The sequence below is a fragment of the Ailuropoda melanoleuca genome, chromosome 7, assembly GCF_002007445.2.
Source record: "Ailuropoda melanoleuca isolate Jingjing chromosome 7, ASM200744v2, whole genome shotgun sequence".
NCBI classification, from domain to species: domain Eukaryota; kingdom Metazoa; phylum Chordata; class Mammalia; order Carnivora; family Ursidae; genus Ailuropoda; species Ailuropoda melanoleuca.
The window spans coordinates 132,251,696-132,270,338 of NC_048224.1; the positions used below are offsets into that span (position 1 = coordinate 132,251,696).

The 18,643-nt window shown below is 38.9% G+C and overlaps 2 protein-coding genes and 1 long non-coding RNA gene across 6 annotated transcripts in view; 1 reads left to right on the top strand and 2 right to left on the bottom strand.

Moving 5' to 3' along the window:
- Positions 1-5,867, bottom strand: part of CCDC168 (coiled-coil domain containing 168) — a 31,752-nt gene extending 25,885 nt beyond the window's left edge. Inside the window, exons 1-2 of the mRNA XM_034663813.1 lie at positions 1,904-5,867; positions 1,628-1,661 (exon numbers count right to left, since the gene is read on the bottom strand). Of these exons, the coding sequence (XP_034519704.1) occupies positions 1,628-1,661; positions 1,904-2,347 (478 nt within the window). The 5' untranslated portion in view covers positions 2,348-5,867. The remainder of the gene's footprint in view (positions 1-1,627; positions 1,662-1,903) is intronic.
- Positions 5,868-5,925: 58 nt separating this feature from the next.
- Positions 5,926-8,455, top strand: LOC117803126. Its single transcript, XR_004626804.1, has 2 exons — positions 5,926-5,988; positions 7,250-8,455. It is a non-coding gene; the product is annotated as an uncharacterized LOC117803126 (long non-coding RNA).
- TEX30 (testis expressed 30) lies at positions 6,932-13,764 on the bottom strand. 4 transcript variants are annotated; one of them, XM_002914847.4, is made up of 6 exons: positions 13,630-13,764; positions 10,253-10,326; positions 9,543-9,773; positions 8,727-8,778; positions 8,007-8,212; positions 6,932-7,403 (listed from the first exon to the last, which is right to left on the bottom strand). In XM_002914847.4, the coding sequence occupies exons 2-6, from the start codon at positions 10,265-10,267 to the stop codon at positions 7,230-7,232; spliced, it is 678 nt and encodes a 225-aa protein (XP_002914893.1). In that variant the 5' UTR covers positions 10,268-10,326; positions 13,630-13,764; the 3' UTR covers positions 6,932-7,229. The 4 variants fall into 4 exon arrangements, with proteins under 4 accessions (XP_002914893.1, XP_034521348.1, XP_034521349.1 ...); XM_034665457.1 differs by lacking the exon at positions 13,630-13,764 and adding an exon at positions 13,485-13,615; XM_034665458.1 differs by lacking the exon at positions 8,007-8,212.
- Positions 13,765-18,643: the final 4,879 nt, after the last annotated feature.

Here is an 18,643-nt window from a genome sequence, read left to right on the forward strand (position 1 = left end):
GGCTGATGTCAGCCCTGAAACAAACCATTCTCCAAAACCAGATCGATGTCAGATGCACCAGTTTGCTTTGCTCACTGAGACTACATCTGGCCAGCAAGACTCTCCCTGATTTCAGATAGTGAGTGGTGGTCTCATCCTTTGGTGTCCTTTATGCCATTCAGTACCAAGCCTCAGGTCCTTTCCCCTGCTCCTCTCTCCTCTCTGCCCATCCCTCCACCTTTCTCTTCTCTCCCACCTCATAAGCAAGACAGAATTCACTCAGTCTCTGATGCAATGCACTCTGACCAGCGTGATGCCTGGGCTTCCACCAATATTCAAGCAGCTTCACTTCAAAATAACTTAAGATGCTTTCCCTAATACGGTTCTGCCCTCAAAAATAATTCTGGTGCCAGGGTAAAGTATTTTTGCTTTGTTACACATATCATTTTAGCCAATCTTCATGATTTCCTAAGAGGTAATTCTTCTGCTATTTTGAAAGTAAGGAAATGGAGTATCGGTGAGTTGAAGCCTAAGTCTATACTGTCATTAAGAGGCAGAACTATGACATAAACCTAGGCTTTTTTAAATTCAAAATTTGTGTTTTTTCACTATAATATGCTGCCCACCATAGGAGCCATATCTCTTCCCTAACAGTAGTCATAATTTATTGCACATACCCTGCTGTTTCTTATTTCCTTGCCTCTACTCATGTCCTGGAATGCCCTCCTTACCCTCCTAACCTGCTGTCTTTTTCTGACTAATTTTCACTCATCCTTTAAAATTCAGTTCCAGCACAACCTTCTTAATGAAACCATCCCCAACACCCTATGCCGGCTTAGGTATCTCCTAAATGTTTTCCTAATGCTTCTATCACTGTGTTATCATACTGCAAGGCAATCATCCTTTAGGTATATATCTCCTCCACAAGAATGTAAGCTTCTAGAGAACAGAGACTGTCTTATTGTTTGTATCCCAGTATCAAACACAATGTCCACCGCAGAGTAGATATCTAATGATTGTTGGATAAATTTTGATATGGGCAATTAAAATATTAATAGCAACAAGAGTAGTGATGTCATATTGAATCCCTAGCACTGGTATATCTTTGGGATGCTGATGGATTCTGACTGTATAAACAGAATGTCACTCTTGCAGTACCTAGCTCGGGGTTTGCTTGGCTCACAGTAGGGGCTAAATGATGTTTTTTTTCAATTGAGTTATCAGAACTGGTGTTACTACTTATTCATGTGCACTGGAGAGAGAAGTTGGATATGGAAGCAAGATACTAAAGTAAACTTTCCTCATTTGTAAAAACAGTAATAATACTACCTACTTGGAAGGATAATTTCAATAGTACATGAAAAGCCATTAACACAGCTTGGAAGAGAGCGACCATTAAAATCAATGTTAGATGCAGCTGGTGATTAACTGAACTCTACAATGAAACTAATGATGTACTATATGTTGGCTAAATGAATTTAAATTAAAAAAATGAAAAATATAAAATAAAATCAATGTTAGATTGAATTATGATGTCAAGTAGCTGTGGTCCTCTATATATATGGGAAAATCCTTTTCTGTAATTCAGATCAATTTTGAATAGCACAAAACCAACCTGTTTCATTTAATTTCAAAATATATCACTTACCTTTCTTCTGAAGATGAAGGAATTGGACAGTTATCTAGAGATAAGTGGGAATAAAAAAAGGTCAGAGCACTAATAGGAGAGGCTCAGGTTAACAAGTTTTACATTAAAATATGAAATGATATATTTACCAAATTTCATGCTTTTCAGGCAACTGTCTTCCCTCTATTTCAAGGGAGATTAATAAAACAAATGTTAGAGGAGTAATCCAAATATCAGAGTTCTACAATTTTATAAGTTATTCTTATGTATGACTTTGAAAAATAGAGAAAGAAATCAACCATTTGTTCTTACCTCCTGCGAACTTGAACTACCCTCTTCTGGAAGTGCAGGCTTCTTATTAAAGGATGTACAAATCTTTATGAGTATGATCTCAAGAATAATCCCTAGGAAAATTATAAAAAAGATTGCCATCCAATCGTTTTGAGTCCAGGACTCTACAAGTTCCCACAATGTCCAAAATGTGTTATCTTCCAGTCTATTTAGCACTGCTTTTTTAAAGAAATAAAAATGCCTTGACATTTTTATGTAATATGTGAGATAGACCGATGTCTCATTCTGAAGTCTTCGATTTTGGATGCCCCAAAACACAAAAAGGTGGTATGCCCATCTCATAACCACATGCAATGATCCGCCAGAAAAACAGTTGCCAGTGCTGCTCTGCGTCTTGCTCAAGTGCAGCAGGGCCTGCTCTGGGCCTAAGTAAGGGGAGGTACGTGTCATAGTGGGTATTCAGCTGAGCTCATGTCAACTTACTTTAGCAAAAATGAAAGTTCATTGGTGAGACATGTATGCTGCTTTAGTAGTTTTTTTAATTGAAGAATTTTAAATATTCCTTTATTAATGTCACAAAAAGATAACAATTCTATAAACAAGCCCTTACCACAGTTGGATTATTACTACCCTGTAATTCAAATAATGCAGAACAAATGTGAATAACATAACCACCAGGAATACTGTATTTTATGCTTGTGATTAGGAAAATATGTAGTTTTGCCAGATTTAGTAAAAACAAAGCAAAAAATGAAACTAAATGTCCCAGTTTGAGTTTCAGATAAATACTAAATAATTTTTTAGTATGTCTCAGTGTCACTAGGTAGGATAGTTTGTCTCTTATGGGCCTGCCTGATTTTTTTTTTTTTTTGATAGAATATCTCATTTTATTCTTTTTGCTAGAGGGATCTGTTAGCAATATTCCTGTTAACAATCTACTGTTATGCTGAAAACCAAAGTTAGATTTTGGAATGGTGTCCTGGTGAATTCCCTTTTCACCCTGTCTCTGGTGATTCCAAGAACAGCTACGTGTGAGGTGTCCTGATGTCAGAATTAGCGCGGAGCAGAGCCAGCGTTCGGTACTGCTCGCTTTCCCTCAAAGTCTAGAGAGTAGGTATGTAAGTTTATGGAGCAGACACAAGACAGTCTAGACTATTAATAAAAAGTGTTAACACTACCTTGGATCTAGAGTACTTTCCCTTTGAAGATGTAATTAATTCTTTGTCTTCACTTATTCAAGGTGGGTTCAGGAAAGAAGTACATTCTTTACACTGGAGTTAACTCTTCAGGTCTCTTCTGTCCATATTAAGTATAAGTGAGTGAAAGAAAGATCTATTGAGCTCTTACCTTCCTGGAGTGTCGGAACTAATGAGCTCAGTGGCACATTCCAAGCATCAGAGTTTACAGTCTTCCAGTCTACTGGACCATGGCCTACAGGTATTTGCAATCTTTACTTCGATTTAACTATCATCTTGGGGTTCGTCTTTGCAAAGGACAGCCCTCCAGAATGCAGGGCAGGCATTCATTAGTTTTTGAAGAAACTTCAGCAATTCCTCTGGATTTTTCTAGGATAAAGTAAACCCTCCTCTCTGACCCCCTCCCCCATACACAATCAGGGTGATTTCATTCTGCTGGGTTTTTCTATAAAATTTAATACAGCTGGCAAAATACTCAATTTCTCTTGCCTGATAGCAGGCATTCTCTACTTCATTTAATGTTAACTACTGTATTCAATGTTTTCACACTTTATAGTTCCTTAGATCTTTCAGAGCTTTATGCCACTGAATCCCTGATTAGTATACCATGGACCAGCTCCTGGACCAGCTCCGTAAGAACTGAAAAGGAACTTCTGTGCAGCACTCCTGCTGATGGGGAAGAATGTAGAGGTAAAGAGTACCCTCCTGCAGGGCTTTGTCATGTTTGTAACCTATTGTCCTTGCCTACTAAAAAGGTACAATCACCTAGTTCTCAGTGTAGACACCTTTGTTCTTTACACCAGAAACCTCTTCTCATGTCAATCTCAAGTAAGCTGCATAAAAAGTGCTCAGCTGGATTTATTTTTAAAAATTATGAAGACGATAAAAAGATAAAATAACACCAGAGAAACCCCATCACTAACAGTAATGTAGACACTATAAGAGAACACTCCAAAAAATTCTGTTTAAGTTTTTAAAAAATCTATTATATCTAAGAATGTTACATTCTTTACACTATTTGGACATTGTGAAATAGGCTTTTTTTTCATGTATCAGGAAAACATCCCAATAGTAGGTATATAAAATAGCAATATAAAACCAGAGATTCTTCATAATGGTTAAAAATTCTCCCTTTAAATATCTTAGTTCAATACAATACATACTGAATAATGAATATGTAAGGCACTGAACAACTAATTAAAAAGTGCTCCATGAATACAAAGATCAGTAAAAACCATTCCCTGACATGGAGTATTTAATATGTGATATGGCACAAATATACATATGCCAATAACGTACTAAGAAGGTGGAGTGTGATTTAACAACGAAGAGAGGAAGATACTATATGGGTTCCAAGGAGGGATACTTGGTTGCGGTAATTCAAAAAAAGCTGTAAAGAGGGAAAAAGAATTTAAGGGTCTTAAAGGATGAGGAGGATTTGGTAACAAAGACTAACAAGAAAGTTTCAGGAAGAGGAGGCAGAAAGACTTTTGTCCCAGAACTTTGCATAGTCCAGGTTAACTGGAGTACTGTGCTGTACATGTTCAGAGGATGGGGAAATGTGCTAAAAAGTTGATAGGGCCTGTTGCGGACAGCCTTGAACTAAAGACTTTAGCCTTAATAGCCACTTTTGGAGATCCATCAACAGTCTTTGAGTTGAGGGTGTCAGTTGGTTTGTTGAAGCAAGGAAACCACAAAATAGGAAAATCAATTAGGTTATGCAGATGAGAATTGATAAAGGCCTACATTACAGTGATGGCAGTGTAAACAGAAGAAGGGATAAAATCAGACTTAGAGAATGAAAACCCAGAGTTCGGCAACTGAAAGGAAGCAAATGGATTTGGAAGAGGGTAGAAAAGCTAATGGTGAGGGAGAAAGGATTTCAAGCTATCCCCACAGCTAAGGTTTGTCTAGGACAAGGTTCTCAACCTGGACACTACTGACGTTTTGGATCAGATACTTCTTGCTCTGGCTGGCAGTCCCGTGCATTATGGACTGTTAGCAGCGTCCTTTTCCTCTGTCAAATGCCAGTAGCACCGCCACCCCAGTTGTGCCAACCAAGTTTCCAGAGGCTGTCCAATGTTCCTTAGGGGCAAAGTCACTAGCTGAGAACTACTGGTCTAGGTAGTGGTTGTGCCATTAATCAGGGGTTCCTACTACAGGAGGTGCCAGGACAGCTCTTTGACCATAATCTCAAACTTGAAAGAGCTGCACATTTTCCCTGCAAGACGTGGCCAATCTGTGAAGAGCAGCTGGGACCTTTTCACAAATGTTCATTTCAGCCTTACACAGATCACTGGTATCTCTCTAGGAGTTATATGTTCCCCACCCCTGCCTAGGTACACAGTTCTCAAATGACAAGACTTTTCATCAATCAGGAAGTTTCTTGCAGGCCACTCAGGGAAAAAAAATCAACTTTAAATGACCTTCTCCGTTATCTCTATATTTGATATAGTATCTTTGGTCATCTGTATCATGCCCATAGTTTAATTTGCAAACTTGAATATTATAACTATATAACTTGGTTAGTAACCTTTTCTATTTCTTCATTGTACTTTTATATTATGGTCTGGTCTATAAATTTTCCTTTTCATTTTCCCATTAGTTTTACTTCTGATTTACAGTATTAATATTTCCCAATTGATTTATACTTGTTTATACACCATGATTATATGCACCAGCTCTGGATGTTTCTTATGTGTTTATATATTTTTAAAAGATTTTATTTATTTATTTGACAGAGAGAAGACAGCCAGTGAGAGAGGGAACACAGCAGGGGGAGTGGGAGAGGAAGAAGCAGGCTCCCAGTGGAGGAGCCCAATGCGGGGCTCGATCCCAGGACCCCAGGATCACATTCTGAGCAGAGAGCAGACTCTTAACAACTGAGCCACCCAGGTGCCCCTATGTGTTTATATTTTGACATCAGGAGTGTTTAAAAGTTCTGAATGTTAATCAATGATTAAATATATACTGTTTTTAAAAATTTAGGTCTTGTTTGAGAAATTAGTCAAAAAATATTATATACTGGGTGATACAGAAAATTGATTTCATAGTTTCATTCTATAATATAAAACAATTTGGACATTGTTATCTAGGCTTCTGTTCTTTAGGCACTATTTAGAAAAATTAACAAATAATTAAAATCCATTGACTCCATCAGAGAAGGAAGAATAAGGGACCTCAAAAATCTACAAGCTGCTCAGGCTACTCTGAGGTTGTCTGAAGGGCCTAATATTAGAGCAGTAGAGAAGCCAGGAAAAAGAATTAATATCTTACTATAGAAAACTACCCTTTACTAGAAACTTATGTATCTGTCCCATCACATTTTGTGCCCTTTGTAGGAAATACAAACACTATGTTTTTAATATATAACTCAATACCACTCAAGTCCAGTCCAGGTATTAACTGAACTTTCCAAGCCAAAATTAAGTGCCCTAACTCTCCCTAGATACAGCACAGATGTTAGTCCACTATTTAGTCCTTATTTCATTCTCCCCTTAATCGGAGAGAGGTCTAGACATCAAGTTCCTCCATTGTATTTAAGCTCTTAAGTATTTACTCATCTTCACAAACCAAATCAGGTTTTGCTTGTAGCAGGCCTTCAAGAAAACATTTCTTGAATGAAAGTTACTTCATTCCAAACACAATGTTCAGAGTCCCCATATTTGAAAATGTATCTTCCTTCCTATCCCTTGAGATTAAAAGATTAGGTGAATGAATGCATACATTCTATAAAACTAAATTTACCACATTAAACTGTTGTTTTCCTTTTTTAAAGACACTGCTCTGCAAAATTAGAGTACTTTCTCAGTTGCATAGCAAATAAGACAAAAGTTCCATTGTAACAAAATTCAAATGTTTAATTTTTTTCAAAACATAACTATATTAATAAAAATAAATTATATTTAGACCACCTTCAATATTTGTACATCATCTTTATACAACTATAACAGTGCTTTCGAAAGATATTTTATAAAGGACATTAATTTCACAATTAAAATGTGTTTTTAAAAAGGGGAAAACATTAAAGAACATTAAATTCATCTGAAATATCTCATAATGCTGAGAGGTATGCTGTTCTTTATCAAATGAACCATATTTGTATTCAAAATAACGTAGCTTTTAGCTAAATACAATTATTTCTTGTCTATTTCAGTGATTTCCTGGATCCAAAACAAAATCTGTGTATTTATTTCTTTGAAAACATCATTTGTTGACCGTCCTTTCACTGCCATGGAATGATTTGCCTTCTCAATCCAGTGGATTTTACTGGGAGCTTGCATTTTCTGTGCCACTTTCTCCAACAAGTTCTAAAGGAAAAAAAGAAGAGGATGCTAGACTAATGTGCTTTTAGGGTTTAATAAAGATCCTCTCTCTCTCCTGCACCGCCTATACTGGCATCCATTCACTAAATATTCATTAAATACCTACTCTACAGACAACTTTCAAGGCAATGGAATATGCAAAGAAACGTCCACAGAAGTGGCAGCCCACAGCTCTCCAATACAGCAATACCACAGAACAGATCAAACATTCATTACTGATAATATATAGTATCATGTACAAGTTACTCTTTCTTGAGTCAGTTTAATAACGAACTGAAGAATCTGCTTGAATGTTGAAATGATAAACCAAATGTACAGTCTAGTATAAATCCCAAAATCACAAGATTCAGATATTAATCTTTCATTCCCAAATAAGAGTCAATCCATTTAGCAACTCTTTCCAGGGAGATGAATTCTGTCAATGTGCTTTTATTTTTCAGTTCTCCAAAGCAACACGTAACTAAGTCACAAAACTAGCATTAGTCCAATCAGCACCTTTTAAAGAGACTGAATGTTGCAGGTAATATCTTATTCCCAAGGCACTTTCATTCACTCTCTCATTTACACAAACATCAAGTTATAATTCACCTTTTCACACATTTCATCTGCTGAGCCTGACACAAACAATACAGGATCTTTTATACGATAGAGATCTTCGTCTCTAAGTTTATGTTGCTGCTTTGGATGGTGCAGTGGGTAAGAAATACAAATGAGACCTCGAACAAAATCATCAGCATCATCTGGCTCAATATGGCACATTACAGAAGCAGCTGCTCTTGAGCCCATTGAACGACCTAAAATCAATTAAAATTAAGTTCAGTTTGAAATATAAACATTCATATATAGAAGTGGTGATAATATGGCAAATTAGATTTCATTTACTGTTCATCCATCATAACTCCAACACTTAACTCCAAAAGGTGGCACTTAACAAGTTGTAATACCCATAATGGACATCTGTAGCTTCATGAAATGCTAAAAATTGATCCCAAGTTTAAAAAAAAAAAAGGAATTTTTTTCCTGAAGAATACTTGAAGGACAATCCTTGTGAAGAATCATTTCAGAGACAGTGACTCAGGGATATAAATAAAAGGAGAGATCTTTGGGTTACAGCACCTATTTATGAAATTTAAACTTGCTTTAAATAAATATATATATATGTAAAGTACCTTGATGTTATAGAAGAAAGTGACTTACCAAAACAAAACAAAAAATCCTTAAATTAGCTTCCTGTCGTCAATTAATTTTAATTCTTGATCACCTGTTCCTATGTTAAGAGTAGATTTAAAAGCAAGTATTGCAACTTACCACCAAGGAAAACACCTGCCAGTTTGTATTCTCCTGAGGTCTTTAGGTAATTCTAGAAAAACCAACCAAAAAATTATCACTTCTCCTATGAAATATTCCACTGGAAAACCAACATATATTTCTCATCATTAATGAAATGTATAAAACTCTTTGCAAAGACAACCATAAAATCTCAAGGGATTCTTCTTGAAAGAGGTAACCAGTTCTATGCTCTTCTGGTCATGCTGTCACTATCAAATCATAGCTGGGTAAATACAGGCAAATAAATGAGAAAAAAAAATCACTTTACCTGTCTAAAAAAATTTAAATGCTAAAATATTTTTAAAGAATTACATTAAAAAAAATCAACCAGTAAAAGCTTCCAACTTAATATAGAATAGTAGTAAAATCTAATTTAAAGCCTTGAAAAACTTAGCAAGTTTGAAATAATCTGGATTTTAAAAATTTCAAATTTGTGTTATCCAGGGATTTTAAAGTTTCAAAATTGTGCTATATTCATACATTCATAGTATAATAGACAAATATCCAGAACTATATTCTGAAGTTATATAATTCCATTTAGAAAATTACATCATAAATAGTTTCCTTGGTAGTCCCATGAACATTTATGATGTGAGCATTCATCTCCATGGAAACTGAGAGCAAAAAAGAGAAATCTAACTACTATACAGCCTTCATGTACTATTGAGTTTCTAAGAATATTCATTAAAAGCTTTTTAAAATAAACCAAATGACTGCTAATAGAATTTGTCTTAGAGGTATTAAGAATTTTAAAACAAAATTCTGTTATAAGTAAATATAAAGAAAATTTCTTACCAAAACTGATTTATATGCCTTAATTCTATGTACAATATTAAGGCCTTTACAGGTAAATCTCAGGCAAAAAAAACCATGAGATGCAAGATGGGATGCCAGTGACATCAAATGAGGAAGGTTCATATCTCCTGACGCTCCATGTGTAAGAATTATTCCATATGTTAAGCTCTTGTTAGGTACCAAACAAACAGCATCTAGTAATTTATTTCCAAAAGGTATTTTTAATTTTACCTGGAATTCAAGAGAATAAAGGGATCACAAATTACTTCCTCGCCTATTCAGACAACTAAATAACTATGTTTGTTCTGTGAGACCCAAGATTCACATGGCCTCTAAATAAAAAGTAATATTAACAATAGCTAATATTTAAGTACTTATTGTGTGTCAGGTACTATTATAAGTGCATCATATGTATTAACTTATTTAACCTTCCTAATAATTCTATGAAGCAAGTACTATCACCACCTCCATTTTATAGATGAGAAAACAGAGGCACAGCAGGTTAAGTAATGTGCCCGAGGTTATATAGCCACTAGCTAGGATTCAAACTCTAGCAGTTTCCTCCAAAAGTCCTTCCTTTTAACCACTAATGCTATACTATCTCTCACAGTACAAGTTAAAAATAAGAAAATTACTCTGGAGCCACATGACTTAGGGAAAAAAAAAAAAAGGAACCCTGAAGATGCAGAACATATGAAAATATGTATTACCTCTGTATGACTCATTTTCACTGTTGAATAACAAACTTAAAGTGCATTACATCTGAGAAGCAAAGGACATCTCCCTGAAAAGAAGATTCTGTTGTGAAAGGTGGGTTGGCAGACATGGATATGACATAAGAACCATGAATGAACACGTTCAGTAGCTGAAATAAACACATTTAGAACTACTTCTCTAAGAACTAGTGCCTTTACAGGTGCATTATTTCCTTAATTATTTTCAAGCTTCCTAAAACCATGGGCACTCAGAATTGGGTTACAGGGCCAGGTATGGGGATGGCAGATGTTACATAAGAAAAGCCAATGTGATACCTTGACATGGAAACCTTAAAGAAATTCGTATCAAAGTAGAATGTTGTATCTTGGCATATATGCATCTTTTTTCCTAAGCATCTTCATTCTCAACCAACTATCTTCAATTTAATTTAATAGTATCTTTCTGTTAACCCATTTCTTTCATCATTATCTTTCCCAACTCCTCCTCCTGCACGGCAACAGAAGTATATATCCATACCCTTTGTTAGGTGACTTTGCAGAACCTCCCAGTAGGCAGAGTGTTCATACACCTCTGCCCTATTGATTTGGGTCTTGACTACGTGACATTGCTTCAACTAATGGAATATATGTAAAAGTTCTAATGTGTCACTTCTGAGCAGAAACGTGGCAAATTTCAAGAAGCCCCTCTGAATTCCCTCTCAGCCATCAGAAAAGCATGTTCCAGGTATTTCTGCTTTTTCAGCATAGGTCCCAGAACGAAGATATATGTTGCAGATATGAACCCAAAACTAAAGTCTGGAGTCCAGCCTAATCCAGCCAAGATCTAAGCCCCTGAAGAACCAAGAAATGTTGGCCTCAAGAACCAAGAGCATGAAATGTAAGCCACTGAGATTTTGGGATTGTTATGCAGCATTCCTTCCTACTGTAAGAGATCTTTTATTGTTCAGGGTATTACCAACATCAGGGTCTTCATTATTCATCTGTTTTTTCCTGTTAACATTTATTTATTCATTCACTGGATAACAATTAANAGCATTCCTTCCTACTGTAAGAGATCTTTTATTGTTCAGGGTATTACCAACATCAGGGTCTTCATTATTCATGTTTTTTCCTGTTAACATTTATTTATTCATTCACTGGATAACAATTAAAGGGTTCAAAGTTCAAAGGTACCAAAAATATACAGTGAAAAGCCTCCCTCATTCCATTTTTGCCTTGTTACCCAAGTCCCTTCTCCAAAGTCAGCTAAAATTACCTGCTTCTTACATATCTTTTCAGGTATTTTATACATATATACACATACCCCTCCATTTTTAAAAATAAACTTATGATTTTTTTTTAATCCTCCTCCACTTAAAATACATTTTGCGCTTACTTTTTTCTTTATACAATGAGCTTCTTTCATTGTATTTTATGGCTGCAGAATATTCCAAGGAAGGGTCGTACATAATTTATTTCACCACCCAACATCTATTAATGAACATCGAGATTGTTTCCAATCTTTTGCTAAAATATTGTGATGAATGGCACGAACTTACATTATTTTCTCATGTGTGTAGACAAACCTATATAAGTTCGTGGGAGAGGAATTGCTGTATTAAAGGGTATATTCATTTGAAATTATATTTTTTAAGGAATACATTTGATTTTTGAATAGGTAATATATGTATATAGTACAAAATTTTAAAAGAACAAAAATGTAAATAGCTAAGTCTCCTCACATCCTTCTCCCCCAGCCACCTAGTTCCTTTCCTTCCCCAGAAGCAACCACTGTGACCAACTTACTGTCTTTCCACATATGTGTATGTATGTGGAAAAATTCTTTTTTGAACCTGAGAGGAATTAGCCTGGCTACAAAAATTCTGGGATTTGAGTGGGAGGAGGATAAAGGACCTCAGCCTTCAATGTCCCTGCTTTCATAAATTCATAAATAATTAAGTGTGCCTGGGGTCCCCTGGTTCAAAGATCCTGTTTTATGTTCTCAAGTGAATAGCCTCCTGCCTTCTAATAGGAGAAAGGCAGTCACCCAAAAACGTGAAATAGGGAAGGAGATGTAGATATCTAATTGCTTCTAGAACAGATTTCACCTAAGTTAGCTTTATTTAAGCCCTCCACCTACAGACCCAACACCATTTCCTTCATTGGCAGGTCCCAAGGCATCTGGTGCTGCCAGTTTCTGTGTAGTTTGTAGAGACTTGTTCCACAGTATTCCTTGTTGCAGGTTTAGAATTAAGCTAAGGTTTGTGAAGAACATTTGCTTTCCAGACCCCAATATTTTACTGCTATTCTTGCCTTTTCCATTCTCTCCATCATTTGATTTTCGTCTTTTAAAAAACCTCTTTAATGTAGTTTTGGTGAGATTTCAGGAGGGAGTAATATCAGATACACGTATTCAACGACTGTCTCAGCCTAGAATGCTCTACTACTCCTCATCAACTTGGGTGTGTGTGTGTGTGTGGTTTTTTGTGTTGTTGTTGTTGTTGTTGTCGTTCTCCCCAGGAAAACTCTACTCCCTTCCAGGTTTCCTGATGAACATCTATTCTTCATGACTGGTGCACATGTTCTGGACTACCACTACTAACAGCATGATCCCACCGCAACCTGGTCTCCACAGTCTAGGCTACAGCCTCTGGTTCTGAATTCACATTCGGCAGGGTACAAGTCTGGCTCTGCAAAGGGGGAGGTACGGAGACACCGTGACGAGGAGTCGGTAGTCTCTGCACTTAGCAATGTCCCCATATCGCGAGCCTTCAAGAGTGACCTGCAGGACTACTCCTCAAGCTCAGCGTGCAGTAAGGGATCTCATCTCACGGTGAAGGACCGAAATGCCACAATCACCGTAACTTCCAACCAGAAACATGCTTGAGCATTATTATCTACAGCAGTACGCAGCAAGTCGTGGGCAAACAAAAACAAACGTTAAGAGTTCGTCTTCCGGGAGTGGATAATCCGGCCGGGTCCACAAGAGACACCGAGCGGTCCCGGTGCAGAAATTCGGAGCGAGGTCCCCCAGGGATTCGAAGGCACCTGAGGCTCCAATCGTTCACTCAACTGGCGCGCGTGCGCGGGGCTGCGCGGTGGCCGTCCCCAGGGCCCGGCGCGACCCCTCACGGCTCCCAGCGGTTCGGCTCTTCCCGCCCGCCCCGTCCCCTCACTCCTGCCTCCCCATCGGCCAGGCGGGCCAAACCCCAGCGGCCGGGCCCGCGGGCAGCGAGCGTACACCTACCGCCTCGCGGAGGCGACCAATAGCCCCCGAGGGGCGACGGCCGCAAGCTCGAAATGTCTCAGTCGGAGCCGCCAGAAGCGCCAGCACCCTTCCTGGAAGCCGTCCCCCACCTGGCGGCGCCAACCGCCACCGCCGCCGCACTTACCGGGGAAGGGAAGGTGGCCGAGAGCGCCTAAACGTTCTCACTCCCTTCAAGGAACAAACTACCGCGCTCGAAGGGACCGCCGCGCCGCACCCGCCAGCCTGTTCCGCCTCGGCGCACGCGCGCGCAGGCCCCGCCCCCCGGGCGCGCGGGCCGGCGCGCGAGGCACGCTGGGAGCGGGAGTTTTCCAGCCGTTTCCCGGGGGGACCGGGCAGTAGGTACTCACCGACAGGCGGGGGGGGGCTCTTGAGCCACCTCCAGTTGCTGCCTCACCCCCGGTTCACTCCACGCTGGACCCTTCCCCATCTCAGCAGCTCCATAACAACAGATGCGCAGGTCCATGAACGTGAGGTCAAGTCTTGATTTTCTTCGCAGTCACAGTCTGTCATTCTTATTGACTCTGTTTGCAAATACAAAGAAAATCCAACCGCCTTTCCTGCTTCTAGCAGCCTGGTTGGGTGCCCCCATCAACTCTGCCTGGATTATTGAAATACTCTACAAAATACTCAAGTTTCCACTTCTTTGCTGCTTGATCAGCACAGCAACGAGCTGGACCTGGTTGAAATGTAAACACCTCCTGTCAAAGTCTCCCGGAGGCTTCCAATCTCTCTCATAGCCAAAGCCAAAGCCCTTACAATGATCACCAAGTTTTATATTGGTTTTTTGTTTGTTTTGGTTTTAGTTTCAAGTTTTTATTTAAATTCCAGTAATATTAGTTTCAGGAGTAGAATTTAGTGATTCAACACTTGTGCATAACATCCAGTGCTCATCTCAAGCGCCCTCCTGAATACCCGTCATTCATTTAACCCGTCCTCCCCTCACCTCACCTCCAGCAACCCTCAGTTTGCTCTCCATAGTTAAGAATCTGTTTTAGTGTTTGTCCCTCTTTTTTTTGTCCCTAGGTTTATCTGTTTTGTCTCTTAAATTCCACATATGAGTGAAATCATAAGGTATTTGTCTTTCTCTGACTTAACTTTTTTCGCTTAGCATAATACACTCTTGCTCCATCCATGTCATGGCAAATGACAAGATCTTGTTCTTTTTATGGCTGAGTACTATTCCTGTGTGTGTGTGTGTGTGTGTGTGTGTGTGTGTATACCGCATCCTCTTTATCCATTCATCTGTCAATGGACATTGGGGATCCTTCCATAATTTAGATATTGTTGATAATGCTGCTCCAAACATTGGGGTGCATGTATCCCTTTGAATCAGTATTTTTTTATCCTTTGGGTAAATACCTAGTAGTGCAATTGCTGGATCATAGGGTAGCTCTATTGTTAACTTTTTGGAGAACCTCCAGACTGTTTTCCACATTGGCTGCCTCAGTTTGCATTCCCATCAAAGGTGTAAGAGAGTTCCCCTTCCCCATATCCTCGCCAACATCTGTTGTTTCTTGAGTTGTTAATTTTAGCCATTCCAACAGGTGTGAGGTGAATCTCATTGTAGTTTTGGTATGTGTTTCCCTGGTTATTGATGTTGAGTATCTTTTCATGTGTTTGTTAGCCACCTGGATGTCTTCTTCGGAAACATGTCTATTCATGTCTTCTGACCATTTCTTAACTGGATTATTTGTTTTTTGGGCATTGACTTTACTAAGTTCTTTATAGAGTTTGGATACTAACCCTTTATCAGATGTGTCATTTGCAAATATCTTCTCCCATTCTTAAGGTTACCTTTTAGTTTTGCTGATTGTTTCCTTCACTGTGCAGAAGCTTTTTATCTTGATGAATTCCCAGTAGTTCATTTTTGCTTTTGTTTCCCTTGCCTCCAGAGACCTAATTAGAAATTGCTGTTGCCAACATCAAGGAGGTTGCTGTCTGTGTTTTCCTCCAGGATTTTAATGGTTTCCTGTCTCACATTTAGGTCTTTAATCCATTTTCAATTTATTTTTATGTATCTTGTGAGACAGTGGTCCAGTTTCCTTCTTCAGCATGTTGCTCTCCACTTTCCCCAACACCATTTGTTGAAGTGACTATCCTTTTTTCCATTGGATATTCTTTCTTGTGTTGTCGAAGATTAGTTGACTGTAGAGTTATGCGTCCGTTTCTGGGTTTTCTATTCTGTCCCATTGATCTATTTTTGTGCCAGCACAATACTGTTTTGATCACTACAGCTTTATAATATACCTTGAAGTCCAGAATTGTGATGACCGTAGCTTTGCTTTTCTTTTTCAAGATTGCTTTGGCTATTTAGGGTCTTTGGTGGTTCCACAGATATTTTAGGATTCTAGCTCTATGAAAAATGCTGGTGGTGTTTTGATAGGCATCACATTAAATGTGTAGCTTGCTTGGGTAGTATAGACATTTTAATAATATTTGTTCTTCCAATCCATGAGTGTGGACTGTCTTTTCATTTCTTTGTGTCATCTTCAATTTCTTTCATAAGCGTTCTATAGTTTTCAGAATACCGAAAGAACCAGCTCCTGGTTTAATTGATCTGTCCTACTGGGTTTTTAATTTCTATATCATTTATTTCTGCTCTAATCTTTATTATTTCCCCTTTTCTGCTAGCTTTAGGCTTCATTTGTTGTTCTTTTTCTAGCTCTTTTAGGTGTAAGGTTAGGTTGCGTATTTGAGATTTTTCTTGCTTCTTGAGGTAGGCCCGTATTGCTATATACTTCCCTCTTATGATTGCTTTTGCTGCATCCCAAAGGTTTTGGACCACTGTGTTTTCATTTTCATTTTATTCCATGCATTTTTAAAATTTCTTCTTTAATTTCCTTGTTGATCCATTCATTCTTTACTAGGATGTTCTTTAACCTCCATGTATTTGTGGACTTTCCAATTATTTTCTTGTGGTTGACTTCAAGTTTCATAGCATTGTAGTCGGAAAATATGCATGGTATGATCTCAGTGTTTTTGTACTTGTTGAGGCCTGCTTTGTTACCTAGTATGTGGTCTATTCTAGAGAATATCCCACGTACACTCAAAAAGAATGTGTATTCTTCTGCTTTAGGCTGAAATATTCTGAATATATCTGTTAAGTCCATCTGGTCCAGTGTGTCATTCCAAGCCATTGTTTCCTTGTTGATTTTCTGCTTAGATGACCTGTCCACTGATGTAAGTGGGGTATTAAAGTACCCTACTATTGGGGCGCCTGGGTGGCGCAGTCGTTAAGCATCTGCCTTCGGCTCAGGGAGCGATCCCTGCGTTATGGGATTGAGCCCCACATCGGGCTCCTCTGCTATGAGCCTGCTTCTTCCTCTCTCACTCCCCCTGCTTGTGTTCCCTCTCTCGCTGGCTATCTCTATCTCTGTTAAATAAATAAATAAAATCTTCAAAAAAAATAATAAAAATAAAAATAAAGTACCCTACTATTATATTATTACCAATGAGTTCCTTTATGTTTATTATTAATTGTTTTATATATTTGGGTGCTCCCATGTTGAGGGCATAGATATTTACAATTGTTAGATCTTCTTGCTGGATAGACACTTTTATTATGATATAGTGCTTTGCTTCATCTCTTGTTACAGTATTTGGTTTAGAATCTAGTTTTCCTTGGAGTGCCTGGGTGGCTCAATTGGTTAAGTGTCTGGGTTTGGCTCAGGTCATGATCCCGGGTCCTGGGATTTAACCCTGCATTGGGCTCCTTGCTCAGCGGGGAGCCTGCTTGTCCCTCTCCCTCTGCCTCCCTCTCCTTTCCCCTCTGCCTACCTTTCCCCTTGCTTGTGCACTTTCTCTCTCTCTCTCTCTGTCAAATAAATAAATAAAATCTTTTTAAAAAATAAAATAAATAAAATCTAGTTTGTTTGGTGTAAGAATTGCTTCTCCAGCTTTCTTTTGATGTCCATTTGCATGAAAGATGGCCATCCCCTCACTTCCAATCTGCAGGTGTCTTTAGGTCTAAAATGAGTCTCTTGTAGGCAGCATATAGATGGGTCTTGTTTTTTTTATCCATTCTAACACCCTATGTCTTTTAATTGGAGCATTTATTCCATTTACATTCAGGGTCATTATGGATAGATACGAGTTTAGTGCCGTTTTATTATTTGTTTTGTTGTTTCTGGAGATTTTCTGTTTTTTTCTAGTCTTTGTCATTTTTGGTCTTTCTTTCCCACTCATTATTTTCCTTTAATATTTCTTGCATGTCTGGTTTAGTGGTCATGAACTCCTTTAGTTTTGTTTGTCTGGGAAACTCTTTATCTCTCCTCCTGTTCTGAATGCTAGCCTACTAGAGAGAGTATTTGAGGTGAAATTCTCCATCTTGGCATTTTGTCTAGGTCTCTGTCTTCTTCTGTGTTAGGAAAGCCTGGTATGTTTCCTGCTACTGAGAGTAATGGCTTAATAAAGAAGACGTCATATACTGTCCAGGGCCTGGCGCTTTAGGAAGTGTCTCTGGTGTGTGCTGTATGCACTCTGCTGCTGGGTTTTGGCTGCTGTTTCCCTTGGGTCAGTCTTCTCCAGAGTTTCTCCCTGCCTGTAGTGGGGAGTGTTAGGACCTTGGCCAGAGTTTGACAAGTTTTAACTCGGTGTGCCCTGCTCTGTATTTTGGGAGAGACCTGATGCTATTTCCACTAGAAATAGCTCTGCTATTTGCAGAGCTCTATGGTCAGTAGACATGGTGCATGGGGAGGGGGTTGTGCTGCTCTTCTGGGAGAGGGGCCCGCTGCACTGGTTCTCAGGCAAAGTTGCCTGAGAAAAGCAGCACCTGCAGAATGCAGGGGTGTGGGGTTTGGTGTAAGCAGTTTAGGCCGCCGGAATTGGCACGGTGCTGCTTACCTACCGAAGTTAGTTTATGCAGGGGGCAGAGGAGAGAAATGGCACCGGCCCTCTTCTTTGTCCCCAGAGAGGGGAGTTCATACTCACTGGTATCTGGGAAGCCCTCCCAGAAGAGCGAACAATCTCCCCTCGTGGGTCCCAGGTGCCCTCCCATCCTTGCCTTCACCCTGTCCACCCGGCCGTGCAGTGCAGTGCACCCGTGTTCTATCCCTGGCAGGCTGACTGAGTTTTGTTTTGTTTTTAAAGATTTTATTTATTTGACAGAGATAGAGACAGCCAGCGAGAGAGGGAACACA

Coding starts and splice junctions, on each gene's coding strand:
- TEX30 (XM_002914847.4), bottom strand. Junction 8,779..9,542: donor AGGCATATAAATCAGTTTTG/GTAAGAAATTTT, acceptor TGGTTTTTCTAG/AATTACCTAAAGACCTCAGG. Junction 8,213..8,726: donor GGCAGGTGTTTTCCTTGGTG/GTAAGTTGCAAT, acceptor AATTGATTTTAG/GTCGTTCAATGGGCTCAAGA.